This window comes from Branchiostoma belcheri, unplaced genomic scaffold (assembly GCF_001625305.1).
Source record: "Branchiostoma belcheri isolate BF01 breed outbred unplaced genomic scaffold, Haploidv18h27 scaffold1, whole genome shotgun sequence".
Taxonomy (NCBI): domain Eukaryota; kingdom Metazoa; phylum Chordata; class Leptocardii; order Amphioxiformes; family Branchiostomatidae; genus Branchiostoma; species Branchiostoma belcheri.
In genome coordinates this window covers 147,386-161,121 of record NW_017802379.1, presented here as the reverse complement: position 1 = coordinate 161,121, position 13,736 = coordinate 147,386, and the positions used below count along the sequence as shown (strand labels likewise).

At 38.5% G+C, this 13,736-nt stretch overlaps 1 protein-coding gene across 1 annotated transcript in view; it reads right to left on the bottom strand.

Moving 5' to 3' along the window:
• Window positions 1-2,674: 2,674 nt before the first annotated feature.
• Window positions 2,675-13,736, bottom strand: part of LOC109467589 (uncharacterized protein YMR196W-like) — a 24,555-nt gene continuing 13,493 nt past the window's right edge. Inside the window, exons 15-18 of the mRNA XM_019765610.1 lie at window positions 11,076-11,205; window positions 8,157-8,349; window positions 6,577-6,660; window positions 2,675-5,961 (exon numbers count right to left, since the gene is read on the bottom strand). Coding sequence (XP_019621169.1) covers window positions 5,904-5,961; window positions 6,577-6,660; window positions 8,157-8,349; window positions 11,076-11,205 — 465 coding nt within the window. The 3' untranslated portion in view covers window positions 2,675-5,903. The remainder of the gene's footprint in view (window positions 5,962-6,576; window positions 6,661-8,156; window positions 8,350-11,075; window positions 11,206-13,736) is intronic.

Here is a 13,736-nt window from a genome sequence, read left to right as displayed (position 1 = left end):
CCAAATATACAGATGATATGCCAGGGGAGTTGGTCCTCGCAAAGATAACAGTTTGCAGCTCCCAAAGACCGTTCTCTAGCGCGGACCAACTCCCCTGGCATGTCGTCTGTCTATTTGGCCACTTTCTCCTCATTCCAGCCGCTTCCCGAAGCCTGGTAGAGAGAGGTTACAATACCATATCTGAAGTTGTATTTTTCTCTCCCAAAAGCTGTATTTTATGTTTAGCAGTAAGCGAATCATATAATACTATCATCATCACCATAATGTCGGGCGGCTAGCACGGACCGAGCGTACTCTCTCTTTCCAGTCAGCTCTGTCCGCCATTAACTGTCCCAGTTATAATACTACGTACAGCTTCTCGGAGTCCTATACATTATTGAGTTCAAACAATCTATGGCATGAGTCTACACTTTAACAGGTGGTAATGGTTTGTTCTGTCGATGCATTTCCTGGTTATTTCTGCCTCCTTAAACTGCCCGAGATGTCACCAGTCCATTTACTCGATGTCGGAGAGAATCCATTAAAATACGTAACGCTATAATTATGGTCTCAAACGTGGACAACTGAGTTCCATTTGGCATGAAAGATAACCTTCGATTGTCACGTTTTCCATTATACATCAATACCAGAACTGCGTGATGGCCCATATCATACATCGTACCATTGCAGGCAGACGTCATGATGTTGGCACTGCCTCAAGAACGATGTCACAACGAAATATGCAGAGGTTTCAAACTGTGTAACCATTGAGTCATATACAGTACACGTATGGGTTGATAATAGCTGAGTGTATATTCGACTTACGCCAAAAAGCAGTTACTCAAGCAACTGGATATGATTTTGAAAACGTCAGACGTTTCAGCTAGTATCCACTAGCTTTCGTCAGTGACTGAGAGACCAGAGGGGAAAACAGGTTTATAAGCACAACCTATTGATTGATATGCTCAGTCACTGACGAAAGCTAGTGGATACTAGCTGAAACGTCTGACGTTTTCAAAATCATATCCCGTTGCTTGAGTAACTGCTTTTTGGCGTATCATATTACCTGGATGTCTAACCTTCATCGACGTATATTCGACTTATATCACCAAGATATATTCCTTGATATGATATGTAATGATATAATGATCTCTTTAACTTTGACGTGTTCATAAAAAGTTGTTGTGAAATGTCTTTAGACTTTTATCTTCAGTAAAAAGCAGTGGTGTTTTGAGGTAGTACTATTACATAATGATTTTAGTGTGTATTATATTGTGTGTTATGACAACATGTGCAATATATTAGTAATGTGGTTGCTATAATGTTTCCTTTCATGTTGGGTTTATTTTATTGGAAAGAAAGAGGAGAAAAGCCTGGCGTATTTTTCTTGGTCTTAACTTCTTATATAGCCATGTTGTAGAGTGGATGTTTATGGTATGTAGTATATCATGGATATATTTTACAATTTGACAGTTATCAGTCTTTATTACCAGTATCTATCTATCTGTTGTTGTAAATTTTATGGACCTGAAGCCAAAATGTTGTAAACCGTTAGGTTTGAAAGCCTTTCCTGTTTCTCTAAGTGCAAGTGCATTACATATATTTGTAGTGTTGATGTCTTTTGGTTGATGTGTTTGATGTTAGAGGCATTGTTGGAGTCATAAATATAAATATAAATCTATAAAACAGTTTATAAGTATATTATAAGTTATTCTAAATATCTCTTAGTAACAAGAAATCTTAATTTTTTGGAGAATTGAACAATGCATGTCAAATCTGTAATGTAAATGTTGTTGGGAATTGAGTTTAAAGCTGCACAACTGATTCTTACAATAATTTGAACCCACCTATGTCAGTTTAAGGCTACACAAAAGACAACATTGTTAACATGGATTCACAAAAATGCACCTTTTCACGGTATGTCATTTTCTGCATGGTCTTTGGTTCTCTGACTACTGAAAGAGGAAGCCACGCTTGAAAGTAAGCTGTTTATTGTGTATTCTGTTGCTACAAAGATTGTGTGTTTGTGTGATTAGTTGATTACTTTGTGAAATGATTTAGTCATGTTTCTGTAAAGTAAAGTGCATTAAATATTTCGTCAACTCAACAATTGATTTCCTGTGGACTTACATTTCCTGTAGACTCCATTGATGTACACATCCTGTGTTAGCACTTTTATCTGGAAATATGCAAAAAATATGACGCGACAGGGGAAAAAAAATAAAAATAGGTCATAGGAGTCATAATAGGATAGGAGTGATGATAGGAGTCATAAGTCAACACAAAAGGCTGGGTTAATATTAAAAAAATGAATTCTTAACTTTTAATCAAACCACTGCATTGATTGATGGAAAAACTGTCACAACTAGGAAGAAAAGGACTTTCCTTAACTGTTGGGGGCAAAATATGAGCATTTTTGAGCTATTTCAGAACCAGAATTTTTTTTTTTTTGTTGCAAATCAGAAAAAAATGAAGAGGCGAATCCGAGAATCAACACATTAAATTTGTGTGCCCTCAACTAGAATAACTACACTTTGGTTTATTACACACCATCTGTGCAAGCAGTCAGGGGCAGCTGGTCATTGACGTCAATTTTAAATCCTTTACATCCTGCCTACACACACACAAACAGTACAAGTATATAATCATATAGGTGAAAATAACCAGTCTCCAGTTGCATAATTATACATCCATTGCATACTTTGTCCTAAGTAATTATGCAATGGTATCATTACGTGTGGAAAGATTAGAGACGTATAATTATGTACTTTGATTAGGTTACAGTAATGACAAGTCTTCCTTTCCCTGAAAACATCCTGCAATTATGCCTGTGAACATTTTGAAAGCTTGATCCTCTCTTTGTGAATTTGCACAGTAGTTTTACTCAAATTAGGAAGCTGGTTTTAAGTACCTGTACAATGTAAATGAAAGCAAAGCATAAATTAAGGAAATTGAACCTTAATGGCAATATTTGCAGATATTCAAAATGCACATTTAAACACAGCATAGTTTTCTTTTGCTGTTCACGGTAGGTGTTCATATAACTTTATTATAATAGAAATATTGAAGAGGGGAATGCTAGACGTCTGTGTCAAGAAAAGATGCATAGGTGCAAGGTAGTAGTATTTGAATCGAGCCTACCAGCCTACAATAATCCACTATCTAAATACCTTAAAAGTTTCTTATTGTACCCCCAGGAGCCCTTACTTACAAGCTAATTACTATACTAAGTAATTCACCATCTTTATCTTCCTACAACACATTTGTTTGTTTGTTTGCCGTAAATCTGGGAATAAAATGTTACCCAAACACTTTCCTAACATCTGCTGCAGTAGTACAATGTAATTCCTTTGCTATAACGATAAGCTACATCTATGGGTGGTTACCATAAAGACAAGACATTGTTTGCTTTGAAGCTATTACGATGTACCGGTGATCACAATCTATTTTCTATCAGTCTTATCAATTTTCTTCCTGCTCTCTTGTTCATTCAAACTGATAAAAAAGATTCAACCCACGCAAATCTGTTAACAAAAGGCTTACAATTGGACTGTAAATTGAATTTTCCACCACTTCATATAGTGCTGCACTGAGCACAATAACAAGAGCATTTCACATGGTATTGTATACACCTTCACCACAGACAATAGGTATCATCATTATTAATTATGGTCAGAAATTGAGTAAGTTATCCAAGGATACCTGAGAGGCGTGATATTCATTTGCTATCAACATTGATTACAAAGTTTTCCTTGATTGCTTTTATACCAGAAATCTCTCAGAGTTGTACAAAATTCTCTGATCTTATGTTTGCGTAGGTTTGCCAAATTAAATCTTAACCTAATACCAGTAAAATTCCCAACTCCCATCTAAATGGCTACTGAAATGTTTGCAGCAGTAATTTTATGTTACGCTGCTAACAAATTGAATACAGATTTCCTGTCAGGAGTGCATTCAGTATGCCAACTGCAATCACCTCCCCCCTTCTTGAAAATTCAGTATGTAGCCTGGGTGCCATCCTGCAAAGTTTCTGCCTGCTCCCTAATGTCGCTGTCGCAAACATAGAAATTCAGTCTCACGAACTTAAATGAACTGTACATGACAGTTTGCTCATTGTTATTCTGACCCTGTACGAGTTAAAGCCTCCCACCACCAACAATGTGCACTTCCGCCCACTCTCATTACCACTCCTAACAGTTAACTGGGCCTGGACTCACAATCAGGGGGTTCGGAAATAGAATCCTTGAGAACACGAAGTCACAGCTGGCCGAACATGTCCATCAAAGTTAGATAGAATCGGACTGATCTTCCGGACCGAGTCACTTCTATTCACTTCACCACAACAACCTTTTTCCGTGAGGAAAGGACTCTCTCATCTTAGGTATAAATTCAGTGAATAAGAGGCAAAACTTTGCAATAACCTTTTTCCGTTAGGCAAGGTCCCTCTCATCTTAGCTATAAATATAGTGAATAAGAGGCAAAACTGTGCTTTGGTAGAAAATTCTGAGAAGTGCTGTGACGTCAGTGGTAAAGCTGATATTCTTAGAAATAGAGCTCAAGGCATTTTGAACAGCCAGCGTGGAATAATGATATATGATTAGATCTGGTTCTGGGCTGTGCCAAAGCTGATTCAATTCATCAGATTGACTATTAAATAAATGTTCTGGCTTTTGTACTAATCTAGCTTGCGCATTTAAGGTACATTATGTAAGATGTTGGCCCAAAAATTGATGACTATATTCTTGACAAATTTATTCTTGAGAACAAAATCTTTACGTGCATAACATGTACTCAAACCCAGGTGTACTTAAGGCGCTTGTGAGCTAGCCTGGGAGCCAATCTGTTTTTTGGTAAGCGATTGCAAGGAGCCCCATTACAAAACAGTCTGGCTTACAGCTTTTTTTCTGCCTCCAGCAAATCCTTTTGTATAGGATATTTAGTTTCTAGTCTCTGTTTTACCCTGTATTTTGTGTATTTGATATCTACTCCCTGTATTCCACTTTTTGTGTGCAAAATGAAATAAACATTAAAAAAACAAATGGCACCCAAGCTTATACTTGTGAACTGTGCAAAAACTAAGTTGCACATACAAAGTCTCCTGACTTCCTACAACCATCACGATTTTTAAACTAAATAGCTCCTCCTGGTGCACACAACAGCATCCTGTCAAAAAAGAGACAGGAAAATCTCCTTTTCACATTGTATTAATCTTGCATAATACCTCTTTAATTGACTTCAACTGAACCAGAACAACTCATGTCTGTTACCTATACTCCTTTAAGCAACCATAAACCCTTTCATTTTAGTGCTCAATAGAATGATTAGGAGACAATTTAGTGGTAAAGCTGATATATTTAGAAGTAATTTAAAAGCAGTATTAGCTAAGATGCCTTATCCTGGCTATATAGAATAATTTTTAAATTTATGATTATAGATCTTGCTATATCAAAGCTGAGTCTTGATTCTTCAGTATTTATTTTGTTTTTGTATTATTTCTTTATATTTCCTACCTGAAAAAAATACAAAATCAGATAATATTGTCATAAGAATGTGTCTCTTTACAAAATTAATATACTGTGGCTTGCAGTTGTGCTTAAAATGACCCTGCCATATAAAAAATATGCACTTCTTAGAATTGATTTAGATGGTAATTATTTTGGCTATCATCTGTAACATCATAGTAACACGCAAATTATGCTAATGTTACATACCTTAAAAAAGCTAATCTAAATGTAACTTAAAGAAACTATGATGTAAGGGTTAGAGTTAAAATATATCTCTTAATAGAAAACCCTAGTAGGAGCCTTTACCTCACCAAACACCCAACTCTAAATCTAAAGTTAACATTTTCCACAGCATCAATGCTTTAGCCTGCATAGTCTTAATTGTCTCCCTTGAGTCTCATGAAGATTGTAGCACCTTTTTTAGTGAGTCAGTCGATCCAGACAGTTGGCAACTAGAGCAGTCCAACCTGTCTGATGGCTGCAAGAAAGCAGGTCAAAATGTACATTAGAATATACTCAATGCTTTTAACTTTATGCTTGAAACATACATGTTACACACAGAAATAAAAGACTATTTTCTCTTTTCAAAACATAAATCCAGCATAGCACACAATCTAAGGCACATGAGTGAGTGAGTGAGTGAGTGAGTGAGCGTGTGAGTGAGTGAGTGAGTGAGTGAGTGAGTGAGTGAGTGAGTGAGTGAGTGAGTGAGTGAGTGAGAGAGTGGGTGGTTGGGTGGGTGAGTGAGTGAGTGAGTGAGTAAGTGAGTGAGTGAGTGAGTGAGTGAGTGAGTGAGTGAGTGAGTGAGTGAGTGAGTGAGTGAGTGAGTGAGTGAGTTTGAGAAACCATTTGGAAACATTTACGAAAAACCTTGCTTGAAACATACATGTTAGACACAGAACTAAAAGACTATTTTCCCTATTCAAAACTGGCATAAATCCAGCATAGCAATACAATGTAAGCTACGGGAGTGAGAAAGTGAGTGAGTGAGTGAGTGAGTGAGTGAGTGAGTGAGTGAGTGAGTGAGTGAGTGAGTGAGTGAGTGAGTTGGAGAAACCATTTGGCAACATTTGCAAAAAAAAACAACATGTACCTTGCTCCACAGCCCCTGCCAGTGTCTCCATGGAAGTACTCATAGAACAGCACCAGGTCCTTCCAGTGGGGGTCGGTTCTGTACCTGAAGAAACAAAATTTTAAGAAGGTTGAAAAAAAAGAACTTCCTTGAGTTTTTGGAGAGAATCTTCGTCTTTATCATGTATGCTGCAGTATGCACTGAGACAGACTGAGAGCATGCAGAGTACAAGATATTAAAGTGTAATGTTGATCTTGATCAATTTAAACTAAATTCTACAAAATGTAATTAACCTTTCTTATCAAAGTTGATCTGTAACTTCCATACAAAACAGAATAGCCTGGGATTCAGTGTGAAAACATTTAATCAAGTCAACATCCATCTGATACAAATTGTTTTGTTTTCATTTCTCTCAAAAGGCTCTTCCCACCACTGTGTAAAGCACTGCTATTACAGTTACTTCCTGAAGAACAGCTTTGAAGTTTGCGGCTGTGTTTATTTCCTTGGATGATGACGTCAAGACTACAAAACAGCCAATATCCTTTAATCCCGCACCAGTTGGTGTTTTCTTTGAACTGAGGAAAGTCCTTGACATCACAACATAAAAATTACCATCAACACTCTCAAGTAAAGCCTTCTTCTCCAACTGTTAATGTCTGACCCCTTTTTAGATGGTAAACTCTAATACACCTGCTTTATCAAGGCATCCAATGCGATTCCAGGGCAGCAAAACTGGAAATATTCTGAATAAGGCATCTTTGTGATATTGAGACATACTGCTTCACATTAGCATATTTGAATCAGTATTTTATACTTTTGGCTTTTAAACCTGCAGGAACAAGCCCCAAGAGGAGTCTTTTATTTTCTGGGTGGTACCCTAAAAATCAGCCCAGGGCCCTTCCAGTAACCATTTTCCATCAGGATTTTGCTCCATGAGGCTCAATATATATTGGGATAGAGTTGTTTCAACTTAGTATGTAGATAAATGACTAGAATATTGGCTTTGAAAAATCGTGTTTTCAAGCCCTAAAAACTGCACTGGATGCCTATAATGCTGCAATCAATAAGACTTTCCTCACTAAGATTGAAAAACAATATTAAGACCCCGGAAATTTGACATGGCAAAAGAGAACAAGCTCGGGATTCTGTATCAAAACCTTTCAAAAAGTATTTCAAGCCCTGCGTCAGGTTTTGTGTTTCACTACTGGGACATCAAACAGCATGTTATACAAATGGTCATGATCAGTCAACAGGTATTTGGAGGGGTTTGATCTTGGAAATGACAGATCTAGAGGAGGAAGCAAGACTCCAGTAGTTTGAAAACATCATGTATCTACTGTTATATTTATACATTTAATACCCTATCTCACCCCATATACATATGTATACTACAAAGACATCAGACCATGGAGGCCAACACCATTGACAAGTTAAGGGCCTCCAAACTACACTGAAAACAAGACTTTTTTGGCTCCAGGTGACCTCCCCTCAATATTGGAGGGACAATATATGGCAAATCTGGCTTTTGCACAGGTGCAGTACATTCTGCTGACATGCTAACAGAGAGCCACTTGACACCTTAAATCTTGACATGACAGTACCTTTCGCTCTCGCCATGACAGGGGCGTTTCCCAGTCTTGTCAGCGACGAACAGCCTTGACAGACGACGAGCCAGCTCCTGGGCGACGCTCTTCAGCCGCATGACGTTACCAGACCCCGTGGGACACTCCACCTTCAGCGACTCTCCGTAGAAGTAGTCGTACCTCTCCAGACTCTCGATGATGAGGTAGTTTACTAATGGGAGGGATTAAACAATAAAATTTCAAAACTACATTGTACAGACACACCGGTTACCTTCAGCCACTCTCCGTAGAAGTAGTCGTACCTGTTCAGACTATTGATGATGAGGTAGCTTACTATGGAAAAAAACTTGATGGAAAAAACCTCCATGCAATAAACTTCATTGTCATTGTCATTGTCACTATCAGGAGGGAATGAATAATAATGAATGCCAAGTGCTATTTAAGACTTTACAGTTAGACAATGTATGTAAGAAAATGTCAAAGATTGGCACTTTTAAATACATGTACTTGATGTCGCACAGGAATGATCGTATAGTAGACAAAATATGCATATCTGTGTGTTTAAAAAATAGAGAAGAAATCATCAGGTGTTTAACAGTAGATGATAAATAGATTATACAACAGACACATGCCAGGTTTCCAAACTATCATGGAGAAGGTGGGCATAGAAGCTAGCATTGTTTTCAAGGACAGACTTAATCTATCCATCATTTGTAGGTTTAGAAGGAAATGTTTGTAAGTAATGTTACAAAGTATGTCCGGAAATCTCAATCTTAAGCTGTAATGGATGTATCCAGAGCTTCACACCAGGACTTGCAATTGCCCAGAGTACACTGCACAACAGGCTCTATTGAGGTCAGTTGTGCCCGGATGTGGTAATTAGTAACACCCTATTGAAGGTTCCTCATGGGAGGTCTGTGGGCTACGTGCACGTGGGCATGTTCCCTCTAGCCTGACTTACATGATACTTCCAGGAACTTCAATCTGTAGGAGGAGGCTGAATTAACCCTGACAGTGGGAGATTTTGTAACACAGGGTGGTCTTCAGGAAGTACTGCAAGATCCAATCATACGTCCATTCATATGTATGATTAGCTACTGTGAAGTATCAAGAAGGTTGACCTACTTGATCATGTCATGTTATATACATGTAATGTTACATGTCCTTGCAACAAGGTTTAGGATGAAGTGTTGCAATATTTTTGTAAATTTTGCATTGCATGCAGAAGCATACATGTAGACTAAAAAAAGGGCAAAAGCCTAAAAAGTACATTATTGATTAACATAAAGGTTAGCAGTACTTTGTCAATGAAGGTTAGACATCCAGCTAGAACATTCTGCAATTAGAGGAGCCAGACATTTCAGGCAGCATCCACTATCCTTCAACAGTGACTGAAAATGTGTTGAAGGAAGCCCTAGAGGCTAACTGATGAAAGATGGAGGATGTTATCTGAAACATCTGGCTCCATAGAGAATCTATCCAGTTGCTTGATCTATTTTGTGTTACATAAAGATCATTTCGTAATTCTAACTAATTTTGGTACGACTTGTGGGAAAAGATTGCCACAGAAGCCCCCTGGGCAGAACTAACTTAATTTCTCTGCAAGAGGCCACTGGTAAATTATAACACACATAACTGCTGACGTCATACTTTTTGTACATTTTGTATGGCTTTTGTACGTATAACATATACCCCTATAGAGAGCTTTAACTTTTGGAGCACGAAAACCACACATGCCCATTAGGAAATTTATTCATTACACACAGCTCATATAACCCAATATTCCACCTATTACTGTCATGAGGAACACAGACAACCCAATAAGCCAACCAAAGTATTGAATGTACATGAAGCTCACTCACTTAGCTGTCACTAACACCATGAAAAATATCTGTTCAACCTCAGCCAACTCCCCATTAATGCCATGAAAAGCAATAGTTACACACACAGAGCACAGAGCACAGAGTAAACTATAGTTTACAATTCTGAAAATAGTTTCATTAGGTTTGTAGAAAAAAATGATATCAAGATTTCCTTTTACGCAACCAGTAATGATTAGACTCTTACCTTGACATTAATGGTTGCGTAAAGGGAAATCTCGATATCCTTTTTCCTAGGAACCTACTTTCAGAAACTATTTTCAGAAGTATACGCAGGATGCCATCCTTCACCTTTAATCTACTGCCTAAGTGCTATACAGGGTTTGCGCAGGCGCAGTACGTCCTGCCACCGTGCTCTCCCAGGTGACGTGATAATTAGGATGTATTAATTAGCATCATTTGAGGAGAGTAAAAAAGGCAAAACCAGTTCCTTCCAGCTACAATCACATCATTAGTGAGTAGCGTAAGTTCCTACGTCTGTCACCAAGGGAGGGACAGCAGAAATACCATCTGTTATTCTGGTTCTGCTATGTGTTGCCCACAAATAACTCTCTCTTCATCCTCCTTGACTGGACTTTGTATTGAATTATATCTACTCTATGACTATGAAATAGCCCATTCACCTTTAACGAGGTGTTCTGCCAAAGTGCTACACATTACAGGTTTTGTGCTGGTGCAGTACGTTCTGCTCTTACAGGTGACGTGATAATTTGGAGTCTAAACATTACTGTTTTCAAATGTTTGTCGGAAAGCATATCGTCTGCAACAGACGAAACGTTGGCCAATTAAAGCCGTGAAAAAGCAAATTTTGTGCAGAAACCAGTAATGTATTATGCATATAGTGCTTTGACAGACCAAGCTTAGTTTAATGGCATCTCTTGAAATTTCCATCTCTAAACACACCGATCCGAATTTTGTCAGATGACAGCGCAAAATTTTTGTCCGTCATGAGCAACAAAATTCCGTCAAATGATGGAAAGATGGACCCTGACTACAACATTGAATCCATGCAGGTTTCCTGCAGGCGCAGTACATTCTGCCAACTACTAGTAACTACCTGGAAGCCATATAGGTCCCCTCCAGTTGCTGTTTCCTCCAAACAGGAAGGTGTTAGACTCCCCCGGGGTGTACTCCACTCTATACTCCTCACTGTCCATCTTCAGAACAAACGGCTTATCATGGTGGACCTGAGGGTGGTGACAAATGAAACAAAAGATTGAAATATCATGAAGAAAGGTTTTTGTAAAATGTGTTAATGTTCTTACTCAAGTTTGTGACATATTCAAGTGATTCCTTGGCAATAAAGTAACTGCAATTCATTATGTTATTGCGGTATTTTAATGTTCACGTTTTTTGCGGTCATGTAGTATTGGGGGCTATAATAGGATGCCTAGACCTGTTTTTATTTTATTTTTTCCCTGTCAATTCATATGTTTTATTAAAAAATCTGAGAACCAACAAATCAAATTGGTGTGGCCTGAATGGCACAGGTACAGATGTTTTGTACATTCCTAGATAAAAGTACTAACACAGGACCTGTACTTCAATGGAGTCTACAGGAGATATGAGTCCACAGGAAATTAATTGTTGAATTGGCCTAATCTAGTCCTATTGACTTCTAAGTAGTGGGAAAATTACCCAGTTTTTCCAGTTGTCTAGAGGGGGAATTAGGATATCTGTTCAGGCTCAACCTTTGATTCTGTTACTGCGGGTTCCTGCATATATTGTCCCTGGACCTTGCTAACATAATCTATTCAACAAGCAACACTTAGCTAAATCTGGCTGAAAAGTCTGTAGAATTGCTGCATTTGTACATGCTATTTACTCTGAATATACAATGTATAAACAATGACTAAAAATTGGTGCCTTTACAATACATTTGTACACCTACACAGCCATTGCTGTGGTGCAGTGACAGTTAAAACCATACAGTATAGATAATTAGCCCTCCACGTAACTTCACCAGTACTCAACATTCAGTTATCTCCAAGCAGATCTTTTGGTTGGGTGGCAAAAGACAGTATCCATTGGCCATCCTGTATCCATTGGCCGTCCCGTATCCATTGGCCGTCCTGTATCCATTAGCTTCGGTGGCTAATGGACACTCCTCTGGCCAATGGATACTGTCTTGCCACCAAAAGATCTGCTTGGAGATTAACATTCAGTACAACATGTTTAACATACAATGTATAACGTAAAATTTTTGTAGCCCCCTTGCACTGGCCTAATGTGTCAGTAGCAGAAGGGGGTGATAATACTGATATTAAACAAAGGAAGTAAATAGTGAAGAATTTAGCTAGCCTGAAATCGAGTGGGAAATACGAGTGGGGTCGTGTGGCGCAGTCAGTAGCGCATTCGGCTCACACCCAAGAGGTCGCAGGTTCAAATCCTGCCCATGTCACCCTTGGGAAAGGCACTTTACACGACTTTCCTCACTTCACTCAGGTGGAAATGAGTACCTAGCTTCGGTTAGGGATGTCCCTCAGATAGGACGTTCAATGGAGGTCCCGTGTTTGGGGAGAGTCATACCCCACATACGTTAAAGGACCCACCGCACTTATCCAGTTTCTTAGTAGTAACAATTACATTTTGGATGCAGCCTTCATCTCCTGTATGTCCTAGCAACAACAGCAGACAGTTCAGCACCAAGGACAGCATATGTGTATAAACCATGTGTTAATCTTACAAGTAAGTCCACTGTAATTCACAATTTTTTATTGAACACATTCAAATTTACATTATCAATTTTTTAAACACGTGTAAAGTGAACTTCCATATACACCTTATTTCTTTTTAAATATGTAACATTTTTTTATCTTTCATTCTTTTTATCCTTTTGTTCTCTTCCAGTTCTCTTAGAAGAAACAATTACATTTTGATACAACCCTCATCTCCTATGTTTCCTAACTATAACAGTGAACATTTCAGCACTAAGGACAGCATATGTGCATAAACCATGTGTACAGTTCAGCTTTTAAAGGCATCAAATGGAATTTCATCATCATCATCATTTCAGGGTGGCAACACAAGAAATAATCTGGATGAGGAAGTCTGCAGTCTGCAATCTTGACATTTACTATGATCACTTCTCAGCACATGTTCATCATCATTTCATGCTTGAACCATTTGAAATAGCCCCAAAATGAACTACTGTAAGTAGTTACCAAAGCATGCAACCGTTTTTCATCACATTTTTGCCTCACAGATATCATTATGCCGTGGGAAAGGGTTGATTTCATCTTACTACAGGCAAATTGAAAATCCAGTTTTACTGCCATGAAATTGCTTTGGGTGCCTTTAAAGTTAGAAACACTATTTCATTGATTCAACTCTGGATGACTAATCTTCACAAACGTACACGGCGTCTGTGTGATGTAGTGGTAGAGCATATCCGACTGTTAAGCAAGGAGACCCAGGTTCAATCCCTAGGGTTAGACCCAGACATGTCCGGACATGCACCCAGACGTTGTGCCGTTGGGAAAGGCACTTAACACATATTTCCCCCCTCAGTTAGAGGGATCCTGGGCCCTACTAGCGTTTGGGTTGGCGTTAAGAAGGGCATCCAGTCATAACAAATCTTGCTTAAAAAAAGACTTGCACTTGATACAAGCACGTCTAACCCCCAGTTTTGGGGGGAAAAGATGTTAAACTGGAGAGAGAGAGAGAGAGAGAGTGTGAGGGAGAGAGAGAGAGAGAGAGAGAGAGAGAGAGAGAGAGG